We start from the raw sequence: 24,936 nt of genomic DNA on the forward strand, positions 1-24,936 counted from the left end.
ATTCTTTTCTTCTTTAACATATAGCACTCCTGTAGCAATGACAGTTAGCTCTTAAAGTTATGTACTTACTTGATTCCTGTGGTCTATGTCTAGTACCATCAGGTTGAATGCACTTATTGTAAGTCGCTTTGGACAAAAGCGTCTGCTAAATGACATGTAATGTAATGTAATGTAATGTAGTTTTAGTCAAATCTAAAGTGGCAAAAGCACCAAATAGTTAAAAGGAAAACATGGATATCTCTAAATGGGTGCTCTAATTTATTTTCCGGGTGTAAATGATTGACAGGCCAGTCCATGTCCCGCCCTCTCCATTTGCTGTCCATTTGGGCTACTTTCATTCAGCCCACAGGCCGATCGGTTCTGACCAATTAGAAGCAGGCTGGTGGCCGGTAACTTATTGACAGGTGTCGTTTCACTCCCCCGTGATTTACTTGTCATTTGGGCTGATTTCATATGTAGTGCAGCCTGTCTCAATATACTCACTCTATTCTTTACTTGTGCTAAATACAGTATAGATGTTTCATCATGTACATCATGGTGTGGCATCAATCCCATACAGCACTGCAACAAATGGTTGGTACAATACTCTCAATCAGTGATAAACATATATATATATATATATATATGTATATATATATATAAAATATATATTGATAAAATGAAAAATACAGTACAAGGGACTTACAGTTTCTTTCAGAATGTTAGCTGAATGTTAGCTGCTAGCTTAATAGCTTGCTAGCAAGCTGAAACAGTTCTCAGTTTCTGAAACATCAAAAAATCTAAAATTAGCATAGGTGGCAAACATACATACTGTCCTTCTGTATATAATATTAATGTAAATCCTTCAGTATTTTATAAAGAAATAATTTTTTTAAGCATATTTACCTATTTTGAACAGCAAGCAATCCAGAAGACCACAAGTGCACTGCTTGTTCATTTTGGGGAGACCACAAAATGCACAGTTCCCTCATGTAGCTTTAGTGGGAACCAAGCTGCTTAACCAAGGCATCATCTGAAAGTGTATTTTGTGCTCTTTCGATAGGTTGGCTCAGTTTTTTATAGAATGATCTCTCCAAATCTATCTCCAAATAACCACTCAGAAATAGAATGGAGTCTGATCCGCATAATTGACTCTTTTTTCACAATAGGGGTTGCATTGTTTGGACCCACCCTATGGCTTTCCAGTAGCTAGTAGAAAGGCCATCTTGGACTCAAATGGAAGCTTATGAATTAGGGAAGTTTTCTATATATATGTTAGGTATAGATACTCAACATAAAGTGTTGAAAAATATGAATTTTCATGAGCATTTGTCAGGCGAACAGTACTTTTTTTTGTCTTTTTTGGCATGTTGAGGGTGATATCTTAAACTAGAGTTGCAGTAAACCCCAGCATCTTTTTTTCCTGCTTTCCCCTATGTGTCAGGATACTCTCTGCCAAATTTTAAAGTTGTAGGACTATTTATGCCTTTGTAGTACCTAAATATTTGCATTTACAAAATTTCGCCAGGAAAATGTCCCCAAAAGGGGGATTTTGGCCCCCTGTAGCTTTCCAGTAGCTAGTTGACCGGGTTGTCCACCCAGGTTGTGATCCTTGAAGGTCCTAGATATCATTTCTGGTGTGAAACCTTTTACAACATTCCGTGTCGGTTTTTTTACTTTGCCCCCTGGGTAGGTAGGTAAAAAAAAAAAAACAGCTAAAAGAATCTAGGTGTAGTCTTGTAAATAGTGACTCTGAATGATTGACAGTCTAAAATCTCAGTGTGAGACTAAAAACTCTAAACACTTGAGTTGAGCAGGTGTGAGCTCCTCCTTTTCCTCCTCCTTTTCTTCCTCTCATCCTCCTCTTGTTCCTCCTCTCTCCTCTTCCTCCCCCTCCTCTTCCTCATCTCCTCCTCCACCTATCTCCTCTTCCTCCTGCTCTCCTCCTCCTCCTATCTCCTCCTCCTCTCCTCTCTTCATCCTCCTTCTCCTCCTCCTCTCCTCCTCCTCCCCCTCTTCCTACTCTCCTCCACCTTTCTCCTCCTCCTCTTCTTCCTCTCTTCCTCTCCTCATCTCCTCTTCCTCCTGCTCTCTTCCTCCTCCTACTCCTCCTCTCCTCCTCCTTCTCCTCCTCCTCTTCCTCCTCTCCTCCTATATCCTCCTCCTCCTCCTCTTCTTCCTCTCTAGTCTTCCTCTACTCATCTCCTCTTCCTCCTGCTCTCCTCCTCCTCCTCCTCCTCCTCCACTTCCTCATCTCCTCTTCCTCCTGCTCTCCTCCTCCTCCTCCTCCTCCTCCTCTCTCTCTCTCTCTCTCTCTCTCTCTCCTAGTTGTACTCTTATAAATAGTGACCCTGAAAGATTGACGGTCTGTCTAAAATCTCAGTGTGAGACTAAAAACTAAACATTTGTCTTTAGATGTGAGCAGGTGTGAGCTGATAGTCTGTAAATGTAGCATAAGAGTCATGCGATGCACCCTGGTGCAGCTGTTTGTCCCTGCAGCCTGCTGCTGCCTCTCCTCTCCTCTCTACAGGCGAGGTGCCATTCAACTCAACGAGCCTCTAGCATCCGTGCATAGCTTCGCAGTGGCACCAATAACACCTCATACAGGTCTCCCGGAAACTCAGAAGAAGAAGAAGGACGTCAGCATCCCGTCTTTTCCTAAGATGTTGCTCTCTGCGTGGCAGTATGACAGGCGGTGCTAGCTGAAGAGGCTGTCGGAGAGGAAAGGTATCTGCTCCACTCTTTATTAAAGCAGTCCGGGTCCAGGTCGCTGTCTGACCCGCTACATGTAGCGGCTTAGTGCTGGTCCTGGCGGCTAACTTGGCACAAAGCGGCCTAGCGGACTCTATCCGAGCTAAGTTCTCTCATAGACACACTGTTGTTATAAGCAGAGCAACATTTAGCCTGCTGTTGGCTAAGACCAAACTTCAACTTTAGTTAACTGTAGTACAGTTATTAACGCATTGAATATGTAGTAGTCATTCATAAGTCATATTCATAAGAAATATGCTGATGTTTGTAAAATCTCATAATCAAATCATATTGTACGAGCCTAAATACTTACTTATGCGTGGAATAATTAAATCAAATCAATATCTGTTGTAGCCCTTACATGAATTACCTTCTGTTAACTCTACTTTTGGGCTATTTTGTCCATTTCTGAATCCTTTTCATCCTGCCTGTATACACCACTTAAAAATGTTTAAATGCCATGTTGGTATATATTTTTTCAGCACAACCTCACCTATATGACCTGATAATTGATTTTTTTATTCTGACTTACTGGATCAACATTTTGAACCAAAAAGAAACAAAGAAAAACCAACATAAATGTGATCTTGTGATTGTGTGTGATCCTGTCATCAACTCTGTTTTTTATTCTACTGGGACTCTATTTTATTTGTGTCTTGTGTGTGAGTAACAATTTCGGTCATTTTGGGTGTTTTTTGGTCATTTTGTATCTTTTTTCTGTCTTCTTTAGTCATTCTGTGCGGGTTTTTTTTTTTATTTTGTGTGTCTTTTTGGGTCATTTTGTGTCTTTTTTAGTCCTTTAGTCCAACATAAAATGTTTTTTTTTACTTTCAAAACACTATCATGCTCAATAAATAATTTTAAATGTTGCAAATGTGAACAAAAGTGTCAAATATAACATATAAGAGGGTTCCATCCAGTTCAATCATTTTATACTAAATATATTTGAGCTTGTCTCCAGTTTTACTTGGTATATCATCATCAAACTGAAACTGGCCTCATGGAGTTTACAGCCAGAACTTCAGAGGTAAATTTACAGTAGGGCTTGTAGAACCTGATAATGTAATAAATTCCCATTAATGTAATAACCCCGATAATGTAATAAAAATCTGCACTTGAGTCCATTGACAATGTAATAAAACCTGATAATGTAATAACTTCCCGATAATGTAATAAAGTGCATTTCCCAATAATGTAATACAGTTTTTTACCAATAATGTAATAAAGTATAACATTAATTGGAGGTTATTACATTATCAGGTTAGCCTTCATTTCGCAAGTCCTGATAATGTAATAATTCCCCAATATTGTAATAATTTAACAGCAGACCACCCATTACTTGAGTTCAAGTGGTGATACTGTGTAGGCAACTCTAGCTCAAGAGCTCTAGCGCCACCAACAGGTCAAAGTTGAATGTTTATTAACTTTTGACCCGTTCATCCGTTTTTCACAAAGGATGTATCACTGGAACCCTTGGGCCAATCCGAGCTCAATGCATCCTCAATGGGGTTTTTCGGCCATATTGGATTTTCTGCCATCTTTGATTTGATCAAAAACCTTTAAAAGGCCTCTCTTATCACAAATTTTGTCTAATCTTCTCTAAACTTTGCCCAGATGATCTTCCGACCATGACACACTAATGCATTCAACATCTTCCTGAAATCCAAAGGCACTTGGCTGTGACAGCCAATCAAACTTGATGGTGAGGTCGCCAAACAGGAAGTAAGCCCATTTCTCAGTATCCTTTAGCATATCTTGACCAAACTTGGTACATATGACATCATGACATCATCATATGACCCAAAACATCTGGTGACCTTTGACCTCTAGGGGGCCACATATTCTGTCCAATCTTCAAGAAACTTGGCATATGATCTTCAAACCAAGTTGAACAAATGTGTCAAACAGCTTTTTCAAATTCAAAACCATTTGGCTCTCTGACAGCCATGACAATCTTGAGTACAGTATCTCTAGAATGCATCGGTGCAAGTGCTTCAAATTTGGTATGAGTGATGATACTCTAGCTCAAGAGCTCTAGCGCCACCAACAGGTCAAAGTTGAATGTTTATTAACTTTTGACCCGTTCATCCGTTTTTCACAAACGAGGTATCCATTACACACAAATGCATTCAACAGCTTCTTGAAATCTAAAGGTGCTTGGCCGTGACAATCAATCACACTTAATGGCTAAGTCGCCAAACAGGAAGTTAGCCTATTTCTCAGCAACTCTTTAACATATCTTAACCAAACTTGGTATATAGAGTCATGACGTCATCCTGGGAACACCTAAACAATTTGGTGACCTTTGACATCTAGGGGGCGGTGCAATATCGAAAATGTGTTTTAACTCCTATATCTTCACATAAGTGGATTGCAAACTTATTTTTCAATGTCTGGTGATATTGCCAGACTTCTCTAAATAGCTCCAAAACTATTTTGCACATCAATTTGGCTGCCATTCTGATCTTTGAGCATCCTGGTGATAAACTTTAACTCTTATTGACATTAAACAGGCTTAGAACCTAGGAAAAAAACCTGGTCTCAACCAGCCTTGGTGCCATCCACTATACATGCCCCTTCATCATTGCTTGCAGCTTTTATACATTTTTGGAATGGATTATTTTGTATTTCAAACTATATGTAACTACTTCCCTAGTGCTTTCAGAACATTTTCACATAATCAACAGCAATATTAGGCTACATAGCACTGCTCAAACAGTGCAGTAACACTTTACTTTTTACTAAGTACATAGGTTGGATACATTGTATTAGGGACCCTGTAAAATAAAGTGTTACCAACTGTGTTCTGAGCTCGTTAAATATCACTGGCAAATTGCAGTGAACTCCAAATTCAACAATTTTGTATTTGTTCAGTTAATTTCAACACACAACAAAAGCAACCTATCCAGAAAAGAAACCTCATTTTAAAGCCACCATTTTAGAACTTCTTTATGGTTGATGTCTTCATCATGGCTATTTTGAACATGGATTTGAACTTTCTTTCGGCATCCATATACTGAACTGGTGTATAATCCATAAACCAATAGCAAATAGACAATGTATTATCGTTATTGAATGTGAATATTATATGAAATAACTTCACTAACCAAAGCCTCATTTGCCCTCCATGTTTTAGTAGATAGACTAATTGAAGTAAATATAGAATATTAAATACATTTATAATAATAAAAGGGACTTTATACACTGGACAGCTATCGATGAGCCTTTGGTACCAACATGTATTTAGAAAAACTATGTAGGTAATGCAATACTTGTAATGTAATACTATATTTTTGATTATTCGTATTAGTAGTAATAATATATTACTGGAGATGATTAAAGACAATAATAGTGGTAATAATAATAACAACTAGAAACAACTAGAGTGGATGCAATATACTGGCTAAAATGTTGCTATGTTGCTGAGCTCACTGAGCTAGCTGCTTAATTTGAAACACGTGCATCAAGGACATATAAGGAGAGACCTTTGACCTTCATCATCAAATCAATTAATCTTTAAGTCCCTACAAACACTCAAGATTATCATGGCTGTCAGAGAACCACATGGTTTTTAATTTGAAAAAAGCTGTTTGACACATTTGTTCAACTTGGTCTGAAGATCATATGCCAAGTCTCATGAAGATTGGACAGAATATGTGGCCCCCTAGAGGTCAAAGGTCACCAGATGTTTTGGGTCATATGATGGTGTCATGATGTCATATGTACCAAGTTTGGTTAAGATATGCTAAAGGGTTACTGAGAAATGGGCTTACTTCCTGTTTGGCGACCTCACCATCAAGTTTGATTGGCTGTCACAGCCAAGTGCCTTTGAATTTCAAGAAGATGTTAAATGCATTTGTGTGTCATGGTCGGAAGATCATCTGGGCCAAGTTTAGAGAAGATTAGACAAAATTTGTGATAAGAGAGGCCTTTTAAAGGTTTTTGATCAAATCAAAGATGGCGGAAAATCCAATATGGCCGAAAAACTCCATTGAGGATGCATTGAGCTCGGATTGTATCAAGGGTTCCAGTGATACATCCTTTTTGAAAAACGGATGAACGGGTCAAAAGTTAATAAACATTCAACTTTGACCTGTTGGTGGCGCTAGAGCTCTTGAGCTAGAGTTGCCTACACAGTATCACCACTTGAACCCAAGTAATGGGTGGTCTCCTGTTAAATTATTACAATATTGGGGAATTATTACATTATCAGGACTTGCAAAATGAAGGCTAACCTGATAATGTAATAACCTTCCATTAATGTTATACTTTATTACATTATTGGTAAAAAGTGTATTACATTATTGGGAAATGCACTTATTATTACATTAAGTTATTACATTATCAGGTTTTATTACATTTTCAATGGACTCAAGTGCAGATTTTTATTACATTATCGGGGTTATTACATTAACGGGAATTTATTACATAATCAGGTTCTACAGGGCTCCATGCTGCTTTGTTTTCTAGTCTGGATGTCATCAAGAAGCCTGGATTTGGAGCTTTTGGAGACTTCAGAGGGTTAAAGTGAATCTCACCCTGAGATGGATATGTTAGGGTTGTGCAGTGGGCGAGGTAGACGCCCGGTTATCCACAAACCTTTCCATGCCAAGGCCTCCTAATGTAAGATGTCCTTAATCCTCTGGGGTCTATGATAACGTGACTTTTTTAATGCACCATAACAAAAAAACGAGGTCACGTGGAGCGCTGCTGTCGACTTCACTCCAAATTACAGACTTGAAACTTTCTCCAGTTTTATGTTTGACGTTCCAAGGTCATGTTAAACCAAAGATATGATCATGTTTTTATGGTCATTTTTCTATGTATAGTTTTATTATATTTGAATCTTACCTTTATATGTTCATATTTGTAACCTATGTTTACATTTTTCAGGTCTTAAACAGTTCATTGAGCATATTTGTGGTTTTTATTGTCATAAATAGTAACATTTTATTTCAGATTTCATGATTTTTGTGTATTTTTGGGCTCAAGATGTTAATAAAGTGGTTTAAAGTGAAAAAAAAATTGTCAGATCATGTTGAAGTTGTGCTGAGAAAGTACCAAGTACCAAACATGAGTATAGTAAATATTATGTGGTATATAAAGGGCAAATAGGCTCAGACCCCAGAGGGTTAAAAACCCAGAGCAGCTTGGTGGAAAGCACAGGCGGGCCGCTGTTGTGTTTTTACTGGTTTCCAAACCAGCTGGTGCCCTTACTGGTGTGTGCAGCTGTTTTCTGCCTCATTTAGCATATTTGTCACATATTTAACCCTCTGGAGTCCATTAAAGCACCGGCACATTAACTTCTTCATGACGTGAAGACATAAAAATGAACATTGAGTCTTGCCATCAGCTTCCCTCTGAAGTTCTGTCTTGAAACTCCATACCAGATTTTTTATTGATGATATTTGGCCAAGTGAAACCAGAGATATTGTCAAATATATTTAGTATCAAATATTGAACTAGATATTATCCCCATTTACCTGTTATATGTTATATATGTATTCATATTTGCAATATTTAAAATATAATTTTCAAGATCAGATTTTATGTTTTCCTTCGTTTCTTTTGGGTTCAAAATTTTGATTAAGTAAGTCAAAGTTAAAAAATAATTATCAGGACATATAGGTGAGGTTGTGCTGAAAAAACTGATACCAACATGGCATGGAATCGATTTTTTAACAGATTTTTTAACGGACATAATAGCCCAAGATTTCAGAGGGTTAATAAACATACAGTCATGGAAAAAAATGATTAGCCCACCCTTGTTTTCTTCAATTTCTTGTTCATTTTGATGCCTGATACAACTAAAGGTACATTTGTTAAGACAAATATAATGATAACACCCAAAATAGCTGATAAGAGTTTAATGTAAGACCTGATATCTAGACATTTTCCATGGTTTTCTTGATAATGATTTTGGTTATTATCAGTAAAACCATATTAAATGGCTTACATTGTAACAATGTTAGTCTACCAGTGAGCCACTTTGTAGAGTAATGATTGACATTACAATCTACCAATCCTCATCCAATCATCCAAAAGGAGCCACCAGTCACGTCAAAGGTCTGGAGAAGGTGGCTATTTGCCGTTTCCATGGTTTCCTTCACCGCTATGTAGAGACTTATAAAGTCAATACAAAGTAAAGCATATTAAGATCATAACTCGTACAACAACTTCCTTACTTACTACTAATAAGCAATAATTCTGAGGTTATTGAGGGAAAACTCTTAGTTAATGTCTTACTGGTTGTATAATAAGGCCATGCAGAATAAGGCATTAATAACTACCTAATAATGAATCATTAAAAGCCAATATGTTACTTATTTGCATGCTAATAAGCAACTAATTAATGTTGAGTATGTGTTCCCTGATATAAAGTGTTCCCAGAATTTCTTTTGTATTTTGATTAGGAATTCCTTTCACTATATCTCTCCAACCAAGAAAGCCCTTATTGAATCATCAACACTGACTAGTTGAGTTTTCTCATTCATAAAGAAGTTGACTTGATACTTGATACACAGAAATACCTTTGATTTTGTCTCTATTTGATCTGCGATACTTTGACATCACATTAATTTAGCATTATCTGTTTTCTTCAGGTAGATTCATCTTAAAACACAAGTTCCTCCTCATCTGTCCAGTCTGGCTCCTGTTTCTCACACCGTACATTTTCCGTAATAACTGAACCATAAAAACACCATCAACAAGAATGCTCCGCGCTGCAGTCAAGATCTGAAGAAGCAGGTATGGCATCTTCATGGCAACTTTATCATATTATTGCTTCACTGTGGGAAATCAAACAGTGTTTTCCCTTCCAAGCAATGTATTTGGTATATTTGGAAACAGCCTAAAATGTAAAGATACTTCAACAGCTGTTCAAAGAGTATGAGAAAACCAACTCAGCTTAAAATCTCCCTATCAGCAAGGGTTAAATTCTGATTTGTTATGTGGGGTGCTCTTTGGTTCCAAGGTGTCCATGGGTGCCAAATTGTTGAACTGGCTTGCTTTACCTACCCCTGCTCTGCTTAAAACATGACCATTACTCCGACAATGCTGAGGGTATCAATGTGCTAGCATGGTTGATAGTTTAACTCTTAACTAGAAGTTAGCTACCAAAGACATCTATACTGCCCTACAAAGTCTAACTGCACTAACTATATTTTTGGTCAAAATTGAGCTATAATTTAAAATGAACTCCTCTATGTCTGTTTTATCTTATGACAAAGTTTTAGATTTCAATTTTGTTTTATTTCAGAGAAGTAATTATATAAAAACCACAAAATCCAATTAAAAACCAAGCAGTAATTGCACTTACCACCGTCTGCTTTGGATATATACAGATTTAAACGTAAAAATAATAGAAATTATAAGTTCATTTGAAAGGGAAATTATTATCTAGATAAGTAAAAAAGTGAGATCAAATTATATTAACACTAAAATATAACATTTCTTTATAATATTAAGTCTAAAATATGCAAATCTTTGAATAGAGTTGTTAACACTTTTAAGTAATCTTATAACAAAATCCATTTGAAAAATTGTATTCACTGAAAACAAAATATAAACGAAAGAAGACAACAACATTATAGTTACTGCACTCTGTTTCTGCATTAATATTAGAACCTTTTACAGCAAAACCAGAGTGAAGTAACTACATTTTTGGGGTCAAAGGTCAAATAAATCATCATGATTTTTTAGCATAAAAATGACATCATCAATACATGTAGAAATAAGTGTCTTATCACTTATATACATATAATCCATTTGGCTGGCCAGTTAAAACGCGTTAAAAACTTTAAAGTAGTTTTTCGCAGTTTGACCTTTTGTGTAGTTACTGCAGTTAGACTTTGTAGGGCTGTACAGTTAAAGTTAATATATCATTTAGTAAAAGTGAGCTGTTTACATGGTAATTAAACCTCTCAGTTTCTGACCTGTTTCTCTCTCTTTCTTGCCGTCACCATCAGTCTGCCATCTTTTCACCAAGCTACCAACCTGCTCCTCTCCCTAGGAGCTACTGCACAGACGGAAGAGCAGGAGTTGTAAACTCAGTCAAGGCTTTGAGGACTACATCTGTCTGGTAATACTAACAGTCATACTGTCCATCCAACAGAAACTCCAGGCTAAATCCTGCTCAGATTGTATGCTTGCATGTTGTTACGTCTTTGATGACTCTACAACATTGGTTTCAAACTCGCGGCCCGCATGGCCCCCATGGCCCCCACCTTGATATGAAAGTTTAATATGAGTTTTATATGAATGGTACTTTACCGTGTTGTGTGTGGAAGGTCCCTTTAATTACTTTTTTTGGTAATTTTGTGTCTTTTTTTTTGGTAATTTTGTGTCTTTTTAAAAAATAATTTGTGTCTTTTTAAAAAAAATATTTAAAAAAAAATAATTTTCATGTTTAGCAATATTCTGGTTTTATGACCCAAACCTACCTATTCAGCTGAGCTGCTGCTGATGGACACAAGTGATTGAGTTTGAACTACTTTATTATTATCCTAAGCAAGCTCCCATTTGTAAAATCATTATTAAGCTTTTTCTCATACCTTTGTTCAGCCTATTTGTGGAAAGATATATTCAGTTAAGCATTGATAAAAAAATATTCTGAATATGGTACAGGGTTGGGCGTTTGGAAGAAACCTGCCAACTCGAGCAACTATAACATTTATGATCAATTAATTGATTAATCGCTATGTTTTTCTACATACTCCAGTATGTGTAAAAACATGCATACATGGATAAAATAAAAGATATATATACAGAACTATGCAAAAGCCTGTTTTGAAACGCTTTTATTTTGAAAGGATGAAAGGAGACTTCCTGTCGATCGTAAAACTAACTCAGTGAGATTAAACTGTAAAGCTAGCGTCAAGGAGTTCAATGTTTTATGTTTACCCAAAGATTCATGAGGTTAGTTTTTACAATAATCTTGCATATTTAAATGTGTTTTGTGTTTAAATAAGTTTTGGATAAAATGAAACCTTGTAATTCATGCTAGCAAGGTTTGACACAGTAAGCCCTTGTTGAAATGAATCTTCTTGCATTTCTGTGTGTATTATAATTGTAACTTTCAGTTTGCAAACTGTAGCTTTATCCAACTTCATTCTCAGCTCATTGGCTTATTGACGTACGGCTGCAGAACTGAAGGTTCAGCCGTGTTTCAGTTCAGTGATACTGATACACAGTCAGAGATAAAATTAAAATAAATAATGCACAGATCGATCAAAAATGCCACATGATCGACCAAATTCTTAACGACCATTAATCGATCATCGATTTATTATTCCCATCCCTAGTATGGTAAATGGTAAATGGTCTGAATTTGTATAGCACTTTTCTAGTCACTTTGCAACCACCCAAAGCTCTTTACACTACATACTGCGCTCATTGACCTGTTCACACACACATTCATTCACTAGTAGCCAAGGCTACCCTAAACGGTGCCACCTGCCACCATTGGGAATTCATTCTCACAGCATCGGGAGCAATTTGGGGTTCAGTATCTTGCTCAAGGATACTTCAACATGTAGGCTGCCATGGTCAGGGATCGAACCACCAACCTTCTGATCAGTGGGTGACCACTCTACCAACCGAGCCACAACTGCCAGTATGGTCATTTGATTTACAGAATATGATTTTACAAGGCAAATACTGACAGAAAACTACAAACTACAACTACAAAATCTCTCTACTCACCCACCAGTGCATTGTTAGAGCCGGGGGCTCTTAAAGCCTCCCACGCTCACCCGGGTTCTTTTTTCTAAACTTGGTCTTACAAAACACTCAGAACAAATGAATAAAGTTAACCATTTATTGAAAGAATAATAGCCAAATGCAATGCTCAGCGCTGGACTCTGCAATGTGATCTCGATGGTACCACAAGACAGAGTAATTACAAATTTCCTTAATTTTACATATATCTTCTTGGGTTTGGCTAACCCCGTCAGTTGGGTGGGCTTTTAACGCAATTGGTCAATATTTTGTGTGATGCTTTTCGGTTGCCACTCTTAACCATGCATCTGGGGATTTGACATCTCCTCGACCTTTCAAAATCTATGTGTGTGTGTGTGTTGTTTGCTGGGGCCTCCACATCCTGTCTCCCTGTCCCTAGTCTGCAGCTCGTCTCCCTTTCCTCCTCCTCTCACCCCTGCGAGGCCTGAGCTGAACTCCTCCACAACAATTTCCTGTCTGATACTGTCCCGAATTTGAATTGAACCATTAGTTCATAATTTAGCAACTCAGCCAATCCAAATATATTCTTTATCCTACAGCATGGAAATGGAAATGCCCCGTCCTACCTCAAAGAACTCCTCACACCACAAACCTCCTCACGTAACCTCCACTCAGGAAACAATGACACCTTACAGCCCCCCAGGACTAAGCTCCGTACTATGGGTGATCGGGCCTTCTGCTAAGCCGCTCCCCACCTGTGGATTCCCTCCCAGACCACCTGAGGGCTCCACAAACCACAGACTCTTTTAAAAAAGCCCTAAAAACCTTTCTCTTTAAAAAGGCCTTTTATTAATGTATCGTTGTGTTTTGGCTTTTAAACCTGTTTTTAATCTTGTTGTACTCTGTAGCACTTTTAACAATGAAAAGTGCTTTACAAATAAAATGTATTATAATAATAATAATAATAATAATAAATAATAATCTGCTAAGAATATATACTACACGTCAAAAGTTTAGACGCACCTTCTCGTTCAGTGTTTTTTCTTATTTTTTATTAAATCTTCTACATTGTAGATTAAGATTTATTTTTAAATCAGCGCTATATTAAAAAACATACGGAATTATGTAGTAAACCAAAAAGTGTTAAACAAACCAAAATATGTTTTATATTTTAGATTCTTCAGAGTAGCCACCTTTTGCTTTGATGGTCTCATTAAGAGGGCATGATATTCCACAAATTAACTCTTAACAAGGCACACCTATTAACTGACAACCATTGCAGGTGATAACCTTATGAATCTGACTGAGAGAATAACACAAGTGTGCAAAGCTGTCATCCAAGCAGAAGGTGGCTACTGTTTGTTTTTTTACTACATGATTCCATATGTGTTCTTTCATAGTCTTGATGTCTTCAGTATAAATCTACAATATCGAAAATAAAATAAAAACTAAAAGACATTGAATAAGAAGATGTGTCCAAACTTTTGCATGTAGCTGCAGTATTACTGCTGTTTTGGTGGCTACTCTTGCTTTGATCAGTCTCTTTATTTTATCATTTCATAGCTAAAACGTGTTGGTGGGAAGAGAGCATTTTGAGGACTTCACTCATTAGCCAGAGAAATGAGTTCTTCAGAAGAGGTAAGATCTAATAAAATGAAGAAAAATGACGTGCATTGTTCTGTAATTACCACAGACATCACATTCCTGCAATGCCACTGATCAATATGGGTGGTCTGTTTTGTGTCAATAAAACATATATATGTATACATCCAGTGCTTAACAATTTTGTTAGACCACCTGTCATGAAAACAAAAAAACATGAATGTTTTAGAAATCTTTCAAATAATTGTTTAAAACGAAAAATGCTATTTATTTATTTATTTGGCAAATAACAAACTAGAGTAGAATGGTTGTGTTGGGTTCATAGACTGTATATAAATAATGGACGGAGTCACCGTGACGTCACCCATTGGTTTGTGGCCTGTTGGAAGCCTCAAGTTCAGTGTTATACTCGTCTCCATCTTGTTTCCGATACGGGGAGCAGACCATATCTGGACTGTGGAGGAGGAGAGGGATCTGCTCACTGACTACAGCCTCTCTACACCTCAACCTGACTGAGAGAAGCTGCTGCTAATTCATGTTAGCATTAATTGGAGCATTAACTGGGATGTTAGTTTTGGCTAGCAACAAACAAAAACAAAATGTTCATTACTGACCTCAGAAAACTGAGCAGCGACTCCTTGGAGTGTCTGTTAGTCCAACCAAACGCTGAACAAGACATTTTTACTGAACAAAACGTTCAAATAAACTGTCATTAAGTGAAAATACAGTGAAAGGGTCAAAGTTATGAGACCAAACCGCTAAACGTCCTCTTTTATATCTATATAACATTATATAACTTTATTGAGTCGTTGCTGTGGATACACATTGTTCCGCTTCTTTCCTGATGACGGCTCGTCTTGTTAGTGACCTGTCAATCAAAGGTAGCCACGCCCCAAATCATACGATTCTTTATCTTCCATTTTCTTCTAAATGGGGCCATTATTAGAACTATTAACATGAAATTGTCTTGAAGAAGATTTTTTTACTAGTGATTGAGACCATAGTGTTGTCCTAAGAAAAAATTCTGAGATAATAAATCAAGTGAGAAGTTTTCTCATTTTGCACTGAAATGAATGGACAGATTTTTTTTGCCTCCCTGCTCAGACCCGGAGGTTGCAGCCTGGTTGGGTTATACTAGATTGACAGGTGTTCCTAAAAAAGTAGCTTCTGATGGGATCGTTTTTTGAACCGGCAAACCGTTTTTCCGCTAGTTGCTTTTCCAAAGTACCCCCTTACATGCAGTTTAAATGATTTCAGAGGCTACTCAAGTTCTTCTCTGCTTGCCATGACTGCAACTCTGCTCGTCCGGATTCAACACACATTGTTCACGTGATCACACGTGGCTTTTTTTTCCCAGACTAAAACAGCACACATCTCTCTTTTCTCTGTATTTTCACTGCAACTCTGCATCTGGATTTATAAATTATTTTAAAAAACTATTTACATTTTTGCAATTGATCCGAGCTTCACCTGCCGAACTGTGGGATAATCCGTGATCTGTTGTGCCCCTGCCTTCATAGCAGTGGGTGCTTTACTTAATTATTTCATGTTTTATGGTGGTTGGAAAAGGATAAGAAGGAAACATTTCAGGGAAGACCAGTGGTCATTGATCAGGAATGTTACAAGTTGGAAAACGGTGAGATCTGAGAGAGGGTCATGCTTTGTAGGGGCGATACTGGTCTCACAATATGATTTTCTTTTTTTTTTTTTCTTTCTTTTTTTTTTAACAAAATGAGATTTAGGACAAATTGTGAAATCTGAGTTGACCACAGTGATTGACGACACTTGTGATTCCAAGAGACTCACTCAGCGAGTTTCAGAAGCATCAGAGAAGTGTCTCTCCACTCAAAAGGAAGCTTGCTTAACAGTAATTGGGAAGCATTGGTAATTACTTGGAGAATGGAAAAATAACAATGAGCAATTGAAAACTCAAACACTCTCTGTTTTTCTCATCCAAAACAGATGCCAACAGCCAGAAGAAGACCTCATCAGTGTCACCAGTGTGGGAAATCTTTCAGTCGGATTTGTAGTCTAAGAAGACATGAAGTTGGTCACACTGTGGAGAAACTGTACCACTGTGAACAATGTGACAGCAGTTTCAGCCAACTAAATGCATACAAGCTACACCTGCACACTCACACTGAAGAAACATCACACTGCTGTGAACAATGTGGGAGGCATTTTAGTGACCAGACTTCATACAGAAAGCACCTGCGTGACCACACTGGGCCATACCAGTGTGACCAATGTGAAAAGACGTTCAGTTACTTCAGTATTTACAAGATACACATGCGTGTCCATACGAAAGAAAAGCCTTACGGCTGTGACCAGTGTCCTAAGAGTTTTAGTTTTTTAAGTTCATACAAGCGACACCAGCTGGGTCACAGCGGAGAGAAGCCTTACCAGTGTGACTTTTGTGGAAAAAGTTTCACGCAGTCGGGTCATTTTAGTCTGCATCTGCGGAACCATACTGGGGAGAAACCCTTTGAGTGTGACCAATGTCAAAAGAGCTTCAGTGACTTAAGTAGTTACAAGATACACCTGCGTGTCCACTCAGGAGAGAAACCATACTGCTGTAACCAGTGCGGGAGGAGTTTCTCTCAGTTAGGCAATTACAAATCACATTTACGTATCCACACTGGAGAAAAACCATTCCGCTGTGAACTATGCGAAAAAAGTTTCTCTATTTCAAAAACATACAAACAACATGTGCGGACTCACACTGGGGAGAAACCATACCAGTGTAAAGAATGTGGGAAAGGGTTTGGCCGGCTAAGCAACTACATGCGCCACCTGCGTATCCACACTGGAGAGCAACCATACAGCTGTGACCAATGTGGGAAATGTTTCAATAGTTCATATAGTTACAGTCGACACCTACGTGTCCACACTGGAGAGAAACCATATTGGTGTTCACAGTGTAAGCGATTGTTTACTCGATCACAGTCCTTGAAGAAACACCGCTGTGTTCCAGTAGATGAAGAGAGTTCAACTCTGTGTAACAAAGAAGCACAACTGATGTCCTCATTAACAGAACCATCAGAACCCACAAACGACAAACAGCAACAAGCAACAAAATAAACTAAAGTTATTGTGTTTGTGTTCATGGCATTGAAGAACCATGCCAACCACTGCAAGAGTGTGGCTTTTTTGTGTGTGTTTTTGGAATTAACGTCATAAATTACAAATGGAACCTGATATTCCAAAGACAGCACTTTGAGTACCAGTACGAGGTACCAGTGTCCCTGTTTAGGCTGAAGTTATTTACCATCTGATTATAATGTCATTAAAACACAACCTTGGGCCCATCACTTACAATACAACCCATAAGATTCCAATACATTTATTAAACATTTCTCTCAGCATCACTGACAAACAACAACTTGGATATGATTGAATATGTTTAAAACACGTTATTCAAGCTTTATGTGGTAATTGAAATGTCTGAAGTATGTATAGTTGTGTTATTATAATTTAATTATTTGTTCTCCCATATTTGGAACTGTATAATATACCGAAGAATGTTGGTGGTGGAATTGGTTTGTCCAGATTACAAGAGCTTTATGACTTCACCAAGTTTTGAGGCACCTGAGCCCTGTACTACGAAGCTGGATTTGATGGTTAACTTCAGCTCTAACCCTGGCTAGATCACCATGTTATGAGAAACTAACCTGATCAGGACCAGGTTATGTTCTAGATAAGAGATCAGCATCTATAAAAGCGAATGAGATATAAATGTGAATGTGTTGAGTCGTAACATTACATTTATGCAGTGGTTCCCAAAGTTTTTCTACTGGGCCCCCCTTTTCTATCTAAAAAATACTACACCCCTACCCCCCCTATGATGTTTACTTGCATATGAAAAGCTATATAATTCCTTTAAAACATGACATTATCACATTATGTTTTATGCTTTAAAATTATTTGCTGATGTTCGTTTTAAACTGTCAGTATTACAACTAATATAATGCTGATTAAAAAAAATGTCTATGTTGGCCTGATAATAGGCCCAACAATAATTTCATTTTGAAGTGAGCAAAACGAAAATACATTTGGATGTACTCCTCATAGAAGAGGGCAGAACGCAATAGTTGTTTTTTCGGGGGTAGTTGAGTCAAATGATGCTCTCAACACCCCTTTATGTGAACAAGCACAGAGCCTGAAGAGAAAAGCCTGGTTAACTCAGCAAGTTGATAACCACCTTTGTGATACCACTGATCTGTGACTGTGGTTGTTAGGCTTAGTGAATGACACCAAGATATCCTGATTATGTTGAAGTTGCTTCGTAGTACAGGGCTATGGTGTCAAGATGTGGAATGGTGCACGAAATGCAGCAAACACAGCAGAGGGATCCTACCCACACAATGGGTGGCTAACATCCTCCTATCATGGTGTGGCATGCATGTCTCCCAATAGAAACCTGTTTCCTTGTCCAAGGTCAATATATCTCTGTTCTGAAGTGTGTTTGAGTTGCTCACAGCATTTAAAAATACATTTGTGTCAGGCTTCACTGAAAAAAATATACCTGTTAACTGGAAGTTCTGTGGATTATCCTACAGTGTTATTTTCCTCAACCAACTGCATGTGCAATTTGTTAACCCAGATGCTTTTGAATAGTGTGCTGTATGCAATAGTTTTTAATAAAGACTGCAAATTCTGTTCACAACTAGAGACATTTGAAACAATGTGTGGATGGTATTCCAGGATTAATAACAGTTAAATTCTTTAGGTTTTCTTTCAACTATCAGAATTGTTTGATTTTTGTCTTGTTGCTTGGCCAGCAGCTCTTTACCAACTCTCTGACGATCAAGAAAAAAGCAAAGCAGTCAAAAGCAGATTTTAGGAACACATCTTTTGAAAATAGAACTACTAATCCAGTATGATAAGAGAGCAGCAGGGTGATTCTCATGAAGCCAGTCTAAGTTATGTCTGAAGATTATAAGGACATACTTTATTAAACTAAATATATTTCACTTTTATATGAATGAACAATATAGCCATAATGAGGCATAATTCATTGTTTTGTGTTAGATAATTCATTCATTCATTCATTACCATTAACCGCTTATCCGCAATATTATCTATATTTTTAAACATATTTTTGATTCACAAATTCATTACTGTAATGCGTCCATATAAAAATTTCATGGTTTCCCCAACACTTATATACAATAAATATTTGATAAACTTTGTAAAAATGAATACACATTTGTTTAAAAATTTATAATTTTACAGAATATAATCAAATATAATGGTTTTTAACAATGTATAAAGAACAAAATCTGAATAATGAGAAAAAATGGTTAAATGTTACGGTAATGATAGAATTGTTTGAATTAAAATATGTGTATATTTTACTAAAATACATTTTGGTGATACCAGCTACCCATGAGCATATTTAAGTGCCTGCCAAAGAAAAAAAAAAACTTTTTTTTTTTTTTTCATTTAAAAATGTGTTACAGTAATGAATTTTGCTCACAGTGTCTCTAAAAATGTCAGAAAATACCCTAATTTAAAAAAAAAAAAAGATTATAAATTCTTATTAATCAGTGACTTTAGATTGTATATGTTATAAAGGGTCAAAGAAATATGTATTCAATGCTCTTGGATTTTTGCTATGAGCTGTACCATGTTCATGAGAATCACCCAGCAGGCCCTCTTGTTGAACAAGAGAGGGGTCCATCACTGACATTATTTTGAAATATTGAGACTTGCAAGTTCTCTTAAATTATATAATAATGGAGTCAGTATGATTAATCAAATAATTTAATTCATGCAGCATGAAGAAAAGGCAACAGCGTGGTTCTCTGGATTGGAATTCAGTGTGTCTTGCTTATATATCATACCATCAAGTAAACAAAGGGACAACAGCTGCTAAACTCTTAAAAAGGTGAATTCAATTAGTCATTCTATAAGATAGTTGTTGCTAGTGATGTGCCAATGAAGCCTTATGAAGCATTGTCTGTATTTTCTGACTCCACTAGATGGAGCTCTCTGTTCAACAAAAACACACTTGATTACCATTGCTAGAGCCTTTTTCAATTAACCAAGGGCACCATCTAGTGGGCTCAGGAAATAAGGAAAATGCTTCATGAGGCCTCATTGGCACATCAATAGTTGTTGCCAGAGGGTTTGTTGTGAAGTAGGCAGACTCAAGAGGAGCTCTTTCACAGTGATTCCCCACAGCTTGCAGATGATGTATTGCTCTAGAACAGGGATTCCCAAAGTGTGGTGCGTGGACCCCTGGGGGTGCATGAGCTGCTGCTAGGGGGTGCGAGAGATAAAAAATGAAATGGCGGTTTGATGATTACACAATTAAAAAAATGTTCCCCCACACAATAAAGACATGTAAATAACATTTCCTTTTTAAAATGTAAAGTAAAAAACTGTAATATCAATGAATTGATAAATGCAGGCTATTCAAAATGCACTTCATCTTAAAATCAAGCGTAGAAGAAATTATCTTCTTCAATTATTCCAACCTGTGTTATGATGATGGGTTGTGTAACCTCCACGGTCATTTAAACTTGCTGCAATTTTTGTTCAACGCAGCTCAAAATATTATAACATTTCCCCAACTTATGTGCTTTCTGCCTCTAATCCTGAGCCTGTCATCATCCTCTTTGCTCAAACGCGAGACCGCATTGTTGTGATGGTGATAATTTTATCATATATGTGTTCTGGTCATTTGAGCATGATTAAACATGATGCCTTTAATATGGCTATAAAAAAGCTTATTGCATTTTGTTATTTTTGAAGGTGTGGGGGATTGGGGGTGCGTCAACCCGGTCGGGACATAGAAGGGGCTAAAAAAGTTTGGGAACCGCTGCTCTAGCATCTTCTTGTCCCCTTCTTCTTCCACCACCATCTCCCTTAGCACTGGCTCCCTCAGGGCTATGTGTTGAGTCCCCTCCTGTACACCCTGCTGACATATGACTGCACGGCAAATCACCCATGCTGTCATATTGTAAAATGTGCCGACAGATTTGACAACACAGCAGTGGTGGGCTGCATTACCAACAGCGATGAGTCTGCATACAGACAGGAGGTGGAACACCTGGAGGATTGGTGCAGAGTAAACAACCTCTGCATCAACATAAAGAAAACGCAGGAGATGGTTGTGGATTTCAGGAGGGCCAGACACATCCCCTCCCCCCTGCACATCGGAGGAACAGCTGTCGAGATGGTCTCCAGCGTCAGGTATCTGGGCGTACACCTCACCAACAACCTCAAGTGGGGTACTAACACCTATCACCTCGTCAGTAAGGCCCAGCAGCGACTCTACTTCCTCAGGAGGCTGAGGCGTGCTGGACTTGGGAGCTCAGTCCTGACACTGTAGGGGTCACAGCTATTCCACAAGTTTCATTTGGATTTATGGACTGAATGCATTATGAATTTTGGGAGCAATTTCTTGATTCCATACTTCAAGGTGGGTGCCTTTCTTTGTTCACCCCAAACAAAGACAAACGACCCCCACCCCCACCCCCACCATGACCATGGCCACGGCCATCTGCATATACCAATGAGGCGTCTCATTGGCTAATTCTAACAGGAAGTACAACTCCCAGGTAGAGAAAAGTCTTCTGTAGCCATTTCTTCTCTCTCTTCTCCTCGACTGTCCTGGTCTGCACTCCAGTAGGTAGACCAGACAATCTCCCTCTCTCTCCAGCTCTAAGGGAAGGCCGGCAAGGCCCCAAACCAAGCTTGGGCCCACCACCACGCTTCTAAGTTTCCTGCCTGTGATCTATACTGGATATAATCACAGAGATCTTCACCAAGCTTTTGGAGCAGCAAATGACTTTGGAAACACCAAACCCAAACGGGACCGGATTCTTCTCCAAAAGGATTTCTGCTTCCCCCTTTCAACTCTGGACTCTGTGGTACAGTACTCTGGGCAGTTAGTACAAGCAAGAACAAGTTTGTTAATCTTAAATTAATGGTGTTGATCTGTTGTGTGTTTGTTAAGTATATTTGTTGTGATATTTTTTGTAGCCAGATCAGAGAAGAAGATTACTTTATTAATCCCACAATGGGGAAATTCAACCTCTGCATTTAACCCATCTTTTTTTACACACAAGTGAACACACCATGCAAGGAGCAGTGGGCAGCACATTACTGCACCCGGGTAGCTGTGCAGGGGGGTTAGGTGCCTTGCTCAAGGGCACTTCAGTCCTAGACCTGTCAGTACTGGGATTCGAACCGGCGACTCTCCAGTCGCCCGATTCCTAACCTCTAGGCCACGGACCAGATCATTTGAAGTTGTATGATTAATCTTGCTCTACAGACTTGATTTATTGTTATGCCACCCACGCTTCACATATATATTAAAAAATATTGCACTATGTTAGAAATTCAGCAAATTTATTCAGCAACCCAAATAAAATCTCCTGCACTCCTGCTGGTCATTCTGTGCTTCTGATGCACCATTTTATTTTACATCAATAACATAACAAGGATGTGTTGAGAAATTCATTGAGGAAAACTTTAAAATTAAATTATCTGACTCCAACACAAAATCCTCACCTATTTCTCTGCCGATCGTTTGATGGGGAATGATGAGCAGGAGACGTCCGAGTTCTCAGTTTAACTTCATTTTATTACAATACGTCAAGAAATGTGCAGTTACAGAGTCTCTGGGTTCAATCTACACATCCCTGATTTACACAAAAAAGGTGGATCAGCTCCTGCCTTCGTATGATTTTCAGAGATGTTATTGGAGACACAGATTTTGCAATGTCTATACAAAATAAAAAACATGAAATATATCTTTTTGTGATTATATTATCGTACTCTAAGTAGGACAGAGAAAGTTAAGCAGATGGAATAAGTGAATTAATTTTGGATATATTTAGAGTAATCACGGTGTTAAAACAATATTAGCACATGATCATTGTATCAAAGCATCTTACATGATTAATCTATATGCACAGAGAGAGGTTACATTCACAGTTAGTGAATTACGCATGCATAGATAGTGACCCACATCAATCAGATAGTGACCCCCATTCACAGAGACAGACAACAGAGACAGAATCACAGATTATTCTAGCAGACGTAAAATGACAGTACGGTGTCCATTCCATCTACCACAGGGGTTTCTTACAGATCCATTGCTCTCTGGCACTGCAGTTGTTGTCATTTAAGCCAATGAAATTAATCATTGTGCGAAGGTCACCACAGTCTTCTCCCTGGAAAGCGTCGTCAGGCTGCCCAGGGGCCCAGTTCAACCTACACACAGGCAGCATATTTTTTTCACATGAATGGAGCACAGGTTGACTGATAGTAAGACTGCACATATCTGTGGATGACCACCAGAGGTCAGCCCTACACATGGGTCTGTATGTCCCTGACTGACTTAGAGTTACTTTGTTCAGGAGGTGGGCTGCTCATCCAGTGCTCTACCTTGCACCTGAACCTCTTCACAGATATATTCAAAGACAGGACAGTAACAGAGTAACAAGAAACACAGTGGAGGGAAACTGCAGAATTCAACACCGCAGAACCACTTTTGGACAGTCAGCTCTCTCACTTAAAGGTTGTAAAGTCTGGAATACATTACCAGCTGAAATAAAATCAATGAAACAGTTTTTCGGTTTGTCAGCTTGTGAAAACTTAGTTATGTGGTATTTACCGTGTTGGTAGTTCATTTCACCACACAGCATCTTTTAGACATCTTTCTGTTGTTTGCTAGCTGACAGAATTGACAAGAAGGCACCTTTCAATACAAGCTCAATGGAGAGAGATGGATTATTTTCTCCTCCAGTGGGGGTGGGGCTTAAGTGTGCTCGGTCTCCATGAATCATAAGGGCTGTTTCCACTACCGCCCAATACCTGGAATGAGGCGGGTCTCACTCGCCGAAAGGCCCCTAATTTGAATACGAGCCGTCCGGAGCCGTCTTTTTTCGTGCCTGTCAAAGAGCAAGGCCTTTTTTGTCCCCTGAAAAAACCTGGTTACTGATTGGATAGATTGCTAAGCAGGATGTGATGTAGTACTCTACACCAGTAGCTTTCAACCTTTTTAAATCGCGACCCCCAATTTAACATGCATGTTGTCCGCGACCCCCGCTCACTGAACAGAATCTCACACGCACAGTTCAGATCACCCAAAAAAGAAACAATATGACCAAAAAAAAGGAAACAAAATTATCAAAAAAGAGACAAAATGACCAGAAAAGACACAAAATGACCAAAAAAGATACAAAATTACCAAAAAAAGACACAAAATTACAAGAAAAAACACAAAATTACCAAAAAAGACACAAAATGACCAAAAAATGACCAAAAAAAGACACAAAATGACATTAAGTGACCAAAAAGACTAAAACACATTAACACATGAACACTTTAACACAGTGGAGACAGAGCTGACTTCCAAAATGATTTGGCGACCCCCAGAAATCATCTCGCGACCCCAATTGGGGTCCCGACCCCAAGGTTGAGAATAGCTGCTCTACACGACAACACGCGCCATTTGTAAAAGCTGGGGAAGCAGTGTTAGCAACTTAGCGACTTTGTTGCTATATTTAGCGACTTTTCAGACCCCCTTCGCGACTATTTTTCAAGAAAGCAACTTGAGACAAATCAAGCTACTTTTTCAGGTGTTATTGGAGACTCGTTCTTACTGTTCTTTAGGAGCCACCGGCCCCCGCGGCTCCTTAAGAGTAAGAACAAGTCGAGGTGGCACAGTCCTCCTGTAGCAGTCTCTCCCAGCTGCAGAGCCGGAGGGGATGTTAACCCCTTAGCTAATAGGCTAAGTTAGCTCTGTAACAGTGCTGCTGCTGCAGGAGGTGTTCACTTAGCAATCTCTGTTTGTTTACAACGAGCACCGGACACTCTGTGCACAGTTAGTGATGCTGGTTAATTCACGATAACTATGATTATGATCAGCAGATTACACAACGGTCAAAAACCATACGTCACCTCCTG

General features: G+C 38.4%; 1 protein-coding gene across 2 annotated transcripts; it reads left to right on the forward strand.

Moving 5' to 3' along the window:
• The first annotated feature begins 2,506 nt into the window (after positions 1-2,506).
• On the forward strand, positions 2,507-18,681 carry LOC131973000 (zinc finger protein 239-like). 2 transcript variants are annotated; one of them, XM_059334839.1, is made up of 5 exons: positions 2,507-2,706; positions 9,333-9,477; positions 10,698-10,810; positions 13,972-14,046; positions 15,973-18,681. In XM_059334839.1, the coding sequence occupies exons 4-5, from the start codon at positions 14,029-14,031 to the stop codon at positions 17,089-17,091; spliced, it is 1,137 nt and encodes a 378-aa protein (XP_059190822.1). In that variant the 5' UTR covers positions 2,507-2,706; positions 9,333-9,477; positions 10,698-10,810; positions 13,972-14,028; the 3' UTR covers positions 17,092-18,681. The 2 variants fall into 2 exon arrangements, with proteins under 2 accessions (XP_059190822.1, XP_059190829.1); XM_059334846.1 differs by having other exon boundaries at positions 10,742-10,810.
• Positions 18,682-24,936: the final 6,255 nt, after the last annotated feature.

Source organism: Centropristis striata, chromosome 1 (genome assembly GCF_030273125.1).
Source record: "Centropristis striata isolate RG_2023a ecotype Rhode Island chromosome 1, C.striata_1.0, whole genome shotgun sequence".
NCBI classification, from domain to species: domain Eukaryota; kingdom Metazoa; phylum Chordata; class Actinopteri; order Perciformes; family Serranidae; genus Centropristis; species Centropristis striata.